This window comes from Vipera ursinii, assembly GCF_947247035.1.
Source record: "Vipera ursinii genome assembly, chromosome: 7".
Classification (NCBI taxonomy): domain Eukaryota; kingdom Metazoa; phylum Chordata; class Lepidosauria; order Squamata; family Viperidae; genus Vipera; species Vipera ursinii.
The window spans coordinates 66,388,049-66,401,152 of NC_139521.1; the positions used below are offsets into that span (position 1 = coordinate 66,388,049).

The following is a 13,104-nucleotide window of genomic DNA, read 5'->3' on the forward strand; positions in this document are numbered from 1 at the left end:
TTGTCATTTACAACAAAGGAATTTGCACAAATGAATTTGCAACTGGCAATGCTGCAAATCAACGGACGTGGTGGCTCAGTGGGTTAGGATGCTGAGCTTGTCGATCAGAAGGTCGGCAGTTTGGCAGGTCGAATCTCAAGTGCCGTGTAACAGAGTGAGCGCCTGTTACTCGTCCCAGCTTCTGCCCACCTAGCAGTTCGAAAGCACGTAAAAATGCAAGTAGAAAAATAGGGACCACTATGGTGGGAAGGTACCAGCATTCCGTGCGCCTTTGGCGTCTAGTCATGCCGGCCACATGACCGCGGAGACGTCCTCGGACAAGCGCTGGCTCTTCGGCTTTGAAACGGAGATGAGCACCGGTCCCTAGAGTTGGAAATGACTAGCACACATGTGCGGGGGAACCTTTACCTTTGCCTTTAATGCTGCAAAGGTAGGTGGTTTTAGATAACTACATGCTATCAACAAAATTCATGCTTCTTACTTACTATTCATCTTCCTTCCTTCCTTCCTTCCTTCCTTCCTTCCTTCCTTCCTTCCTTCCTTCCTTCCTTCCCTCCCTCCCTCTTTCCTTTTTCCTTTTTCTGTTCTTTTCAATTTTTCTTTTCTTTTTTCTTTCTGCTGCTCCTGAAAGTTCTGCAAAGTTCTAACTATCCTAATGGCAACATGGCTACCTTTTAAATGAATTAGGATATTACACTTATTTCTCTGCTTGCAAGTCTATTTTTAGTCGCTTCTTTGAGCATGCTTCTATAAAGTAAAATGTTTTCTGGGCTGTTTAGAAATGTTCCTCAGAGATCAATGGGCAGTGATGACAGGTGCACATTAAACGTATCCTTAGGAGTTGATATATTGTGGTATTTCTGATACAAGGAGCAGAATTTAGGAGACAAGAGAAACACCCAGCAGCTGGGATAGGATCATTCTTCCATAATGTTGAAAAGTTATTGCCTTTCTTTTTTTAAGTCACTGTCCAGTGAATGCAAATTATATCACCAGAGCTAACTGGGAACCTGATGTTGATGAGCATTTGTGATCCAGCAGTTGGAAATAGCAATGTATTACTAGATTCACTTCAATTAGATTGATCTATGTGGATGGAAAGCAACAAAGGAGAGCCATGGCAACACATTTACGTTTTGTGTGACAGCCTGCTGGTGCATGTTTCAGGCAATTGCACATTGTATTAATGATCTGAACAAACGACTTCCAATTTCCAAAAAGCACAAGGAAATTTGAAGTGTAGGAGATACAGAGTATTCAGTCAAGGTGACCTTGATTTCAAATCCTTCTTCAGAAGATGACCTTGGACTGGGGATTAGGTTTTAGGTTAATTCTAACTTCTTGTATTTGTTGACAGCGTGCAAAAACATCACACTGATGACTCAGAAAAAGTCAGAGAAAAGCTAGGATACAATGTGATTAGAGCATGATAAATACTTCTAGTCTTATGATCACTTTCCACATGTAAACCTGTGGGTCTCTTTGTTTGGATCACACTTTGTAATAACTCTGGCAAGTCTATTCTCACCTCACAATAAGACTTTCCTTCAAGAGTATAAGGCTGCCACAGTCTGGCTCTTATTGGGTTAATTTCTACAATGTCACTTCAGCCTTAGATTTATGCAGGTAAGATTAGGGGGATTTAAGACATAAATTCCAAAGTTTGTGACCAAATCTAATGAAGTTTAAGCACCCAAACACATGTGCTATTATCAACACAATGTAGTATTTCAATTAATGGCAGGCACTAAAAGTGTGTTTGTGTTCATTTGACACTCAGTATTATTGTTATAATACTTATCCAGTCAAATAACAGCAATCTTACTTGGCTCACTCTTAAATTCTTCTGAGCTCAAGCATGCCCTAGTCCATTATATCTTCCCAATTAATGTAGCAATAATAATCAGAGAAGGATAGAAAAGAAATTTCCTTCCTTTAAGAAAACCTTTAAAAATTACTTTTACAAAACATAAACCTTCCAATTAATTTCCTGTTTATAACTGAGTTAACCATGGAACAAAAAAAGATATTACTTCTAAAACATAAACTCAAATTATGATTTCACTGGCTTCTCAAATGATATTGTAATGGAATATATGTTTGAGCAGTAACCATTCAGCAATAGACAGAAACTATTCTGTCTTTCTTCAGGAAAGATTGAAAAGAGAATAATTGATATAGTTGGAGCTGTGTTAAAATCTCTACTCATGCATAAAGTAAATTTCATATATACTTTCTCTCTCCCAACTTGACCTACCTCACAGTTATGACAAGAAGATAAAAAAAGGGCAGAGATTACACTGCTCTGAATTCCTTCGGGGATAAGGTGAAAATCAAATAACTTGCAACCATCCATGGCTGTAGGTACTAATACCCTACTTATCCACAGACATGGTCTGCTAAGCTCATAACTATCTTACTTTCAATATTTGTTGCAGTGTAATGTATTAGTTAGCCCTCTAATCAGTTCTTGCTCTGAATTCAAAGTTAGATCTCTCTCTGAGAGTCAGTTCTCAAATATGGGCAGGTCATAAAAGCTACAAGTCATTTTAAACATCTTTGAGATTATCCAGGAAGTGTGCATTTCTTTTAATGTAAGTTTGACTATTCCTATGTTATTTTTCAAACTTTGATTGTGATACACAACCCAGAGTTGGTGGACTGGGGATAATAAAAGCTATGGATAAACTAAAGCCAAATAAAGATTTTGATTCTGTTTTGTTATGATAGTTACCTTATGTATTTTGTAGATTAAGAAAGAAGGTTATTAATAAACAATAGACTAGGCAGCTGGTAGATAATTAGGTAGATCCCTATTAATTAGCCTTCCTTTCATTAGTATTACTTCATTCTTGCTTTCCATATCACTGAACATCATTATTGCATTCCTTTCAGTTTATCAGAGAATGTCTTTTGTCTTTATGTGGGACTTAGTAGACTTACAGTTTACCAGGTTATGTCTGGCTAGGAGAAAAAAAAGTTCAGTTACAGAGTTTTGTAACCTATTGCACCAAGCAAAACTTAAAAAGAAAAGAATTATGTCCTGTGCACTTCCATATTTCTACTCACATGACACTTGGAACATTTTACTAATTAATGTTTGCAAAGTGCTTTGAGGTTGTGTGATAAATTGTACTGCTAAGGGGAGCCAGCTATTTAATTATTAATTCTTCCAAGGGAGAATTTGCAAACCATTAACTAATCTGAGACTGGAAGCAACTTAAGTATACCGCTTATCCTGTGATGTGGGGCTCTCTGTCTTGCTTCCAATTTAATATGCACAATTCATTTCCTGAAGTCTTTGGCCGAAACTGGATAGAGAAACACAAAAGTGCAGAGACAGCAGAACCTTGGACAGCAGCCACTTTCTGCATGGCTTGCTCTACGTTACAAATCATTTATTAGGTCAGCCAATGTTCACTGAGGGCATAGAATATTGAGCATGTCTCCAAAATTCCCATCTATCTGTTGACATTCTTTCTTCCTCCTGCTCTTAATAGCTTATCACCTAAAAACCTGCCATTTCTGAATGGTTCCTCTAGACATCGTTGGCACCAGATTCATGCTATAGTTCCTATCATTTTGGGGGTAGTCCAAGGAGCCAATAAAATTGGGTGGAGGGAGGGAGGGAGGGAGGGAGGGAGGGAGAGAGAGAGAGAGAGAGAGAGAGAGAGAGAGAGAGAGAGAGAGACAGAGAGAGACAGAGAGAGACAGAGACAGAGACAGAGAGAGACAGAGAGAGACAGAGAGAGAGAGAGACAGAGAGAGAGAGAGGAATCACTCCCTACTTTTTTCATCCTGATTTGCAGAAAGCAAAAGTGTATCTGAAATATCTACCAGGGCTATTTTAAGATGGAAGGTAAACTATATCACTAATAATGTAGGGCTGTGAGAGTGGGATCATAAGGAAGGCTGAGCATTGAAGAATTGACACTTTGAATTGTGATGATGGAAAAGTCTCTTGAGAGTCTCTTGGACTGCAAGGAGATCAAATCAATCAAACCTAAAGGAAACCAACCCTGACTCTTCTTTGGAAGGACAGACACTGAAGCTGAAGCTCAAATACTTTGGCCACCAAATGAGAAGAGAGGACTCCGTGGAAAAGACTGATGTTATGAAAGATGGAAAGCAAAAGGAGTAGGGGAACGGGGCAGAGGATGAGATGGTTAGATCATGTCACTGACAGAATGAACACGAATTTGGGCAAACTCAGAGATAGACAGTGGAGGACAGGGCAGCCTGTTCTGCTATGGCCCATGGGGTTGCGAATTGCAAACAGTCAAAATAGGAGTTGGATTGGACTGCCTTTAAATTCCATTTCAGTTCTGATTCTACAACGCAGCAATGTTCTAAACAAATGATGGTCAGCAAATACAAGTTGAGTCACATTCACCTTAACAAAGGTGAATGTAGAAAGGTGGAGAAAACATGTGAACAGTTAAGACTTTGAATGTTCTTATGTATTCATAAGGTGATACTTTACACTGCAACTCTGAAATGAAATGGATCATCCTGGCACTTGCAAGATATAATAACAATAACAATAACAATAACAATAACAACAACAACAACAACAACAACAATAACAATAACAATAATAATAATAATAATAATAATAATAATAATAATAATAATAATAATAAAGTTGGAAAGGACCTTGGAGGTCATCTAGTTCAACCCCCTGCTCAGGCAAGAAACCCTATACCATTTCGGACAAATGGCTGTCCAGTCTCTTCTTAGAAACTTCCAGTGTTGGAGCGCTCAGAGCTTCTGGAGGCAGGTTGTTCCACTGGTTAATTGTTCTAACTGTCAGGAAATTTTTCCTTAGTTCTAGGTTGCTTCGCTTCTTGATTAGTTTTCATCCATTGCTTCTTGTCCTGCCTTTGGGCGCTTTGGAGAATAGCTTGAGTCCCTCCTCTTTGTGGCAGCCCTGAGATATTGGAATACTGTTATCATGTCCCCCCTCATCCTTCTCTTCATTAAACTAGACATACCCCATTCCAGCAGCCGTTTCTTATATGTTTGAGTCTCCAATCCCCTAATTATCTTTGTTGCTCTTCTCTGTACTCTTTCTTTCTAGAGTCTCAACATCTTTTTTACATCGTGGTGACCAAAACTGGATGCAGTATTCCAAGTGGGGCCTTTCCAAGGCATTGTAAAGTGGTATTAATACTTCACGTGATCTTGATTCTATTCCTCTGTTAATGCAGCCTAGCACTGTGTTGGCTTTTTTGGCAGCTGCAGCACACTGCTGGCTCATATTTAAGTGATTGTCCACTAGGACTCCAAGATCCCTCTCACAGTTACTACTATTGAGCAAGGCACCCCCTATACTATACCTGTACATTTTCTTGCCTAAATGTAGAACCTTACTTTCTTCACCATTGAATTTCATTTTGTTAGATAGCGCCCAGTGTTCAAGTCTGTCCAGATCCTCCTGTGTCTTAAGCCTGTCTTCTGGAGTGTTGGCTATTCCTGCCATCTTGGTGTTGTCTGCAAATTTGATGAGTTCCCCATTTATCCCTTTGTCCAAATCGTTGATGAAGATGTTGAAGAGCACTGGGCCCAGAACAGAGCCCTGGGGCACCCCACTACATACTTCCCTCCACGTAGATGAGGTTCCATTGAGGACCACACGCTGAGTACGGCCGATCAGCCAGCTACAAATCCATCTATCTTATCAAGTAGAAGGTTGTGATCTACTTTATCAAATGCCTTACTGAAGTCCAAGTAAATTATATCCACAGCATTCCTCTGATCCACTAATTTTGTCACTTGGTCAAAGAATGCAATAAGATTTGTCTGGCATGATCTGTTTTTGACAAACCCATGTTGGCTTTTAGTAATGACTTTGTTTGCCTCTAGGTGCTCGCTGATTCGTTGTTTGATTATCTTTTCCAGAATCTTCCCAGGTATTGAGGTCAGGCTGATAGGTCTATAATTTCCTGGATCCATTTTTTTTCTTTTTTGAAGATGGGAACTACATCAGCTCTTTTCCAATCCTCTGGTAGTTCCCCAGTGCTCCAGGATCTTTGAAAAATATAGTTCAGTGGTTCTGATATCACATCTGCCATTTCCTTGAGAACCTTGGGGTGTAATCCATCTGGTCCTGGTGATTTGAACTCGTCTAGACTGCACAGGTGCTCACTTACCATTTTCTTGCCTATCTTAACTTGTGTTTCTATTCTGGCACTATTTTTGATAGTTTTTCCCCTTTGTGTAAAGACAGATGCAAAAAACAAGTTAAATAGTTCTGCTTTCTCCCTGTTGCTTGTCGCTTGTCACCTTCTTGCCACTTTCACCCACTAATGGACCAATCATTTCCTTCACTTTTTTCTTGTTTTTTACATGTTGAAAGAAGCTTTTTTTGTTATTGTTGACTTTGGTCACAAGCCTTAGTTCATTTTGAGCCTTAGCTTTCCTCACTTCATCTTTGCAGGGTCGAGCTATTTGCTGATATTCTGACTTAGTTATGTGCCCCTCTTTCCACTTTCTATACTTGTCCTTTTTATCTTTCAATTTGTCAGAGAGTTCTTTATGCAGCCACGCTGGTTTCTTTTGAGAGCTGTTATTTTTCCTCTTCGTTGGTATTGTGCTAGATTGGGCTTTTATTATCTCACTTTTCAAAATTTCCCAAGCTTCTTGAGTTGTTTTCCCCTTGAGGATTCTCATCCATGGAATCCTTCCCAAACCCTCTCTAAGTTTATTGAAATTAGCTCTCTTAAAGTCCAAGACTCTAGTTTGACTGTATTCTATTGCTTGTGCTTCCATAATGTTGAATTCCAATATTGCATGATCACTTCCTCCCAAGGTTCCTGTGGTTTCATTTCATCTCTGTTCATCATTTCATCTCTGTTAGTGAGAATTAGATCCAAAATGGCTAATCCCCTAGTTCCCTTCTCTACTTTTTGGGTGGCAAAGTTGTCTGCTAGGTTTGTCAGGAATCTGTTTGATCTTCCACTTGGTGCGGAGTTTGTCTCCCAGTTGATGTCAGGGTAGTTAAAGTCCCCCATTACTATTGTGATGTGCTTCCTACATACCTTAGTTAGCTGATTAGCAAAAAGTTCATTTCCTCTGTTTGGTTGGGTGGCCTATAGTATACACCTATGGCAATGTCATTCCCCCCCCTTTTATATTGACTCAAATGCATTCAAGTTTACAGTTTTCATTATTGTTGTGCTCCATTTCTGTAGAGATGTAGTTATTCCTTATATAGAAGGCAACTCCACCTCCTCTTTTATTTGGTCTGTTTCTTTTAAATAATTTAAATCCCTCTAGCTGTGTGTTCCATTTGTGGGTTTCATCCCACCATGTTTCCGTAATGGCAACAATATCATATCTGCCCTCATTAACCTGAATTTCTAGTTCACCCTGTTTGCTGTTCATACTCTGTGCATTAGTGTATAGACATTTGAGTCCTTTATGTCTGACCCTGTGTTTACTTTCTACATAACCTGTGTGGTGCCTGAGTACCCCTATTGTCTTACCACCTATTTGGTTAGTGCACTTTGTGTGGCACTCACTAATAGAAGCTTGTCCACACACACATCTATGTTACATGCATTGATAGTCCTTTAATTTTTAGTTTGGCGGGGACAGGGATGTTCTATATCAATTAACTCACTGTCCCTGCTGTGGGACAGTGAGTTAATTGACAGTGGGACAGTGAGTTAATTTAGTTTAAATATTCCACCAGAAAATCCAGGGGACTTCAAATTTGGCCCTTTTATGACTTGTGGACTTCAACTCCCAGAATTCCTCAATTCTGGGAGTTGAAGTCCACAAGTCATAAAAGGACCAAGTTTGAAGAGCCCTGAGTTAAGCCATACATTTGCGATATCATCATCAAAACACAAAAGGATTTGTGTTGTCCACATCTTTTGGGAGTTAATAAATACAGTGTGAAAGATACAGTGGCCCACCCACCCTTTGTCCCACAAAGAGTTCCCTTGCTTGTCACCTCCCCCAATGGTATGCTTAAGGATGGTGAAATTTTGTACTTTCAGAGAGGAAATGTGGGCTTGGTTAATATCTCTAGCTCCTTCACAGAAAATTAAAAAACAGAAAAAAACCAAAACGCAATTAGAAATGCCTAATTGTTGTGCTGCTGAGAATAACATTTCCTGCTCTAACTTCAAGGCACTCTAAAAATTGCCAACAAAAACTAGTACGTGTTTTAGCTGTGATTTCCTTTTCATTAGTGAGGATGTTTAAGTGAAATTGGTTTCAGTATGGATGTTATCACTGTTTCTTGAATATACCCGGACTCACGCATACACTCAAAATCTGGGAAATATATGTCATAGTTGTTTTGCTGGGAAGATGAATATCAATATAACCAGGCCTGCTTGAATTCAGCCCCACCTCTTCACACTCCAGTTAGAAAACTATAACATGTTACATACTGTATTAAAGCAAAACAATAAAGAAGTCAACTATTGAGGCCCATAAAAGTACAATTAAATAACAGACTGATTTGAAGCAATCTCGATTATAAGTACATTTATCCTTCCTTTCTCCCTTCATTGTACTATTTATGGAATCCAGTGCTTTTTCTTCTTGCACATTGTGCAACTGCCATGGAGAAGTTTAAAAAAGTAAAGGTATTGAAGATAAAGAAGTGAATTAAAAAGCCTTAACAAATAAACAAACTCAGTATTAAAAAATACTTTTCACTCTCATGATTGCTGCCACATCCCCATGGTCATGTGGTCAAAATTCAGATGCTTGGCAACTGACACGTACTTATGACGTTTGCAGTATCCCAGGGTCTGACATTCTGACAAGCAAAGTCCATGGGGAAGTCAGATGAAACTTACAACCGTGTTACTAACAACTGCAGTGATTCACTTAACAACTGTGGCAAGAAAGATCACAAAATGGGACAAAAGTCACTTAAGTCTTGCTTAGCAACAGAAATGTTGGCTCCATTGTGGTCATAAGTCAAGGACTACCTGTACAGAAGGATATTCAGGGATATTTAGATTTTCAGCCTTGAACTTTCCTACTTAAATTTTGCATGTCTGTGAAAAACCAAAGGAATACTATTAGTGACTGCCTCTAGCTAACATCTGTAATTGTCCATTTTTTAAAAAAAAAAAGTCAAGGTGAGCAACAGGAAACTGAGCAGATAACCGGGTACCCTGTATCATCCACTCCCTCTGTTGGGTTGCCCAGGTGAGTCTTAGACAAACCGGCTTCTAAGGTAAGATCCCTGATCAACTTTAAATTGTCAGTTAAGGTACATACAGTAAAGGTAAAGGTAAAGGTTCCCCCGCACATGCGTGCTAGTCGTTTCCGACTCTAGGGGCCGGTGTTCATCTCCGTTTCAAAGCCGAAGAGCCAGCGCTTGTCCGAGGACATCTCTGTGGTCATGTGGCTGGCATGACTAGATGCCAAAGGTGCACGGAACGCTGTTACCTTCCCACCGTAGTGGTCCCTATTTTTCTACTTGCATTTTTACGTGCTTTCGAACTGCTAGGTTGGCAGAAGCTGGGACGCACCAGTTTGGCAGAACCAGTAGCTAATTTTTTGTTGCCCAGGCCCAGAATGGACTTCTGGAAGTGGCATCCACACAGAGAACCAGTTGGTCACATATTTGAATTCCACCACTGGATCTGGAGTAACTAATTTCCTCAACTTTGAGGAAATGGTGATAGAGGATCCAAGCAAAAGAAGAATACAGAAGAATATAGAATAGCCATGCTTTCCACTATGGTTTGAATGAACTGGAAAGTTCTAGAAGTGATTGATAACTTGATGCTTTGCATCTTCCAGTAAAAAGGTAAAGGTAAAGGTTCCCCCGCACATGCGTGCTAGTTGTTTCCGACTCAAGGGGCCGGTGCTCATCTCTGTTTCAAAGCCGAAGAGCCAGCGCTTGTCCGAGGACGTCTCCGTGGTCATGTGGCCGGCATGACTAGACGCCAAAGGCGCACGGAACACTGTTACCTTCCCACCGTAGTGGTCCCTATTTTTCTACTTGCATTTTTACGTGCTTTTGAACGGCTAAGGTACATAAGGGAGAGGTTAAGACCCTTAGGTTTTAGCTATGGCCTTTACACTCTTTTCTTATGGGAAATGAAGAAAATTAATGAAGGGATATAACTACATTGCTATTCCAAAGGGAGGGAAATACATTCAAAGTCCTCCCTATGATAATTACCAATATTTGTTTATTTTTTGGGAGGGAAATTTTTATACTTGCTGATAAGTATAAAGGGAAGTGATGACAACAAAGCTCTGGGCACCAGAAATAAATGGCTACAGCAGATGATTTGAAGATTAGCTTGTAAGAGTTTCTTGCCCGGTAAACTGAAAGGAAGAAAGTGTGTGTGTGTGTGTGTGTGTGTGTTCTTTCATTTCTTTGTGTGAAATTGAGTTATGCATCGGAAAGAGATTGGTTGCCATATGCAGATAGAGAACAATTTTTGCAATTGGGACATTTCATTTTGCAAGAAATTAACTTTAATTGGTAGCAGTTAACTTAATTAGTATATATTTGTTCTTGGCCCTGCCCTTTGTTTTGGAGGAATGTAGCTTCTGGCAGGTGCATACATGTATGCACGTCCGTGCAAATATGTGACATGCACCTATTTCAGGTGTGCGCGGATGATTAATTTCAGCTGAAACTGGCAACTATATTTTTGTTCCCTTTTATTTTAAGGAACTGTACGTTCAGGACCATCCTTTGTAAATATATGACTTGTATGTGTGCCTGTAATTTGCCACAGTGTGAAGAGGTTGAGCCTCCAGTCCACTTTTGGGCCAATTAAACAGCTTGTGCCTTCAGGCAGGTACAGTATAGCAAGTCAGAAAGACACTGAACAGCAAAACTCTGCAAAGTTTCTTTTGTCGACTTGTGTTTTCCTGCAAGGTCCATTTTTTAGAATAGCCACCACTAACTGACAGTTGCTGAGCCCAGCAAAAATGTGCTTAATCTTTAAAATCACAGGAGCTCAGCTGGAACTTTCTTTTCAGCATTATCTCTCTTGAGAAAACTCCTAGGCGTAGAATTGTTACCGAGTAAAGGAGTGCACATCTGTATGAAAAAGGATCTCATATGGATATGTTTTTACGCAGACTGTTCACTGTGGATTAAATTAATGCACAAACAGCTTCAGGTGCAATTACCATGCCTGGAAGGCGAAACAACCAGCAGAGCGTTATGAACTTCCAAACAGTGATGGATTCTACTGACAAATGATGAATGAATGGGTTAAGATGAACATCTGGGTCACAGGTGACCTAGGGAAACTACATCTACCTGGAAGTCTTTGTGTCAAGGAGAGGAAAAATCAAAGTGGTGTCCTTGGTGCTCTCTGAACTTGGTTGTTTTCTTGCAGACATTTCCTTACCCAACTAGATAACATCTGAAATGTCTACAGGAAAACAGCCAAACTCAGAGAGCACCAAGGACCCCACAGTTCAACCGTGAGCTATAAATCTTCTCCTCTGTTATGAACTAAATTGTCTGAAATGCCGTAGAGTCCCAGTCATTGTCAGCAATATTGAACCAGATAGTGCCAAGGCCTGACCCTTAATAAATGGTTATTATTTCATATGCAGTGGCATCATCAATCAAACTACAAACTTATACTTGGCATTTTATTTTGTCTTATAAAAACTGCCTCTTTAGATTGGCAGTATGCACAGACAAGTTGCTCATTTCATCAAGATATTATGACAGTCGCCTTATAGCTGGTCGGATGTGAGTAGGAGTTTTTGGAAAGAGAGAAAGGCGAGAAGAACAGTCATACTGTAAAAAGAGAGCAATTGGCCCATGAACAGAGTGAAAGGAAAAACATAAAATACTTCGCAAGACTAAAAAAAATATACGGAGAATAACGTGAAAGGTAGGATTCTTGGTAGTGAAATATTAAGTCACCCTCTGTTGCCTCCAGTTCTCAGTTCTCAGCATTTTGGAATGTTTAGTCTCAATAGACTATCAGACTGAGGGAAACAGTTCTACCAAATCAAGAATTCTCGAATAACATGGAAGCTTATAATTTTATCAAATGTATATGTCTGCCCATCTCATAAGCAGTGACTCTGAGAGGTGTAATACTTCTTTAAAGAAAGCCCTAGGTTCTATCAGATATTTCTGAAACAGTTTTGAAAGTGTAATGGAGACCCAAATCTCACATTCATTATTAGTATATTGAATAATTATTAACACATCTGAATGATTTGGAAGGATTTATACCTGACAATGAATTTGAATTAGACATTTCAAGTCCGAATCTCCTTTTATTATAAATTGCCACAACGGTAAGTTTTTTAACACAGTTTTCTCCAACCTGGTGTCTTACAGGAGTGTGGGGTTCACAACTCCCAAAATCTCCAGTCAACGCGACCATGCTGGATTGAATTTGTACTTGCCCTCATGTAACAAATGCATGTAGGGTTATAGTCAAACAGACATGGCGGACTGTAGGGTGAAGGGTTGCTTTGAGAAATACGTTCTTTGAGCTCTGAAAGAAAAGTCTATAGAAAAGATACATTTGTGGCCTTACCTGTCAAACAGTGGCTTCTCTCCACAATCAAAGGCATCCTGTAACTCTTTGACGAGGTTAGCCTGGCCTGGCAACCGGAAAAGTCCCTCCTCCTTCAGCCCCCGCAGGCGAATAAAATCTACACACTGTTCCACCAGCAACGGAGCCAAATGGTTTCCATATCGTTTCTCATAACGAACTGTGTCTTCCAGCTTCTGCCCAAATATTCCTGTGTATGACAACAATAGCTGTAAATACTGTCGACAGTCAATATGTCTTGCATTGCATCATTTTACCTGGGCCTGGGAAACCCTAACACTAAAACTACATTAACTGTAATGATGTCAGGTGCAAGAAATCAGGAACCAGAATAGAGTTCAAAAGGACTACAAGTTTATTTCACTACAAGGCGTAAGAAGAAAGGGCCAACGGAATGTACGTAACTATATACATAAATATAAGAAATCTGGTAGACCACAACATGAAGCTGATCTGCCACCAATACGGGAAAATGCATTGTAGCTCAAGCTGCCTTCCCTTAAATGTTGCCATCTGTTGGGATATCAGACATACCCACACACCCACAAAATACAAACACACACACAAAGAGGAC

General features: G+C 39.8%; 1 protein-coding gene across 2 annotated transcripts in view; it reads right to left on the reverse strand.

Annotated features, from left to right (window-relative positions):
* Positions 1 to 13,104, reverse strand: part of ARHGAP24 (Rho GTPase activating protein 24) — a 416,617-nt gene that overhangs the window by 30,014 nt on the left and 373,499 nt on the right. For both annotated transcript variants that reach the window (XM_083367563.1, XM_083367564.1), the window contains one exon: positions 12,513 to 12,720. In XM_083367563.1, coding sequence (XP_083223689.1) covers positions 12,513 to 12,720 — 208 coding nt within the window. The remainder of the gene's footprint in view (positions 1 to 12,512; positions 12,721 to 13,104) is intronic.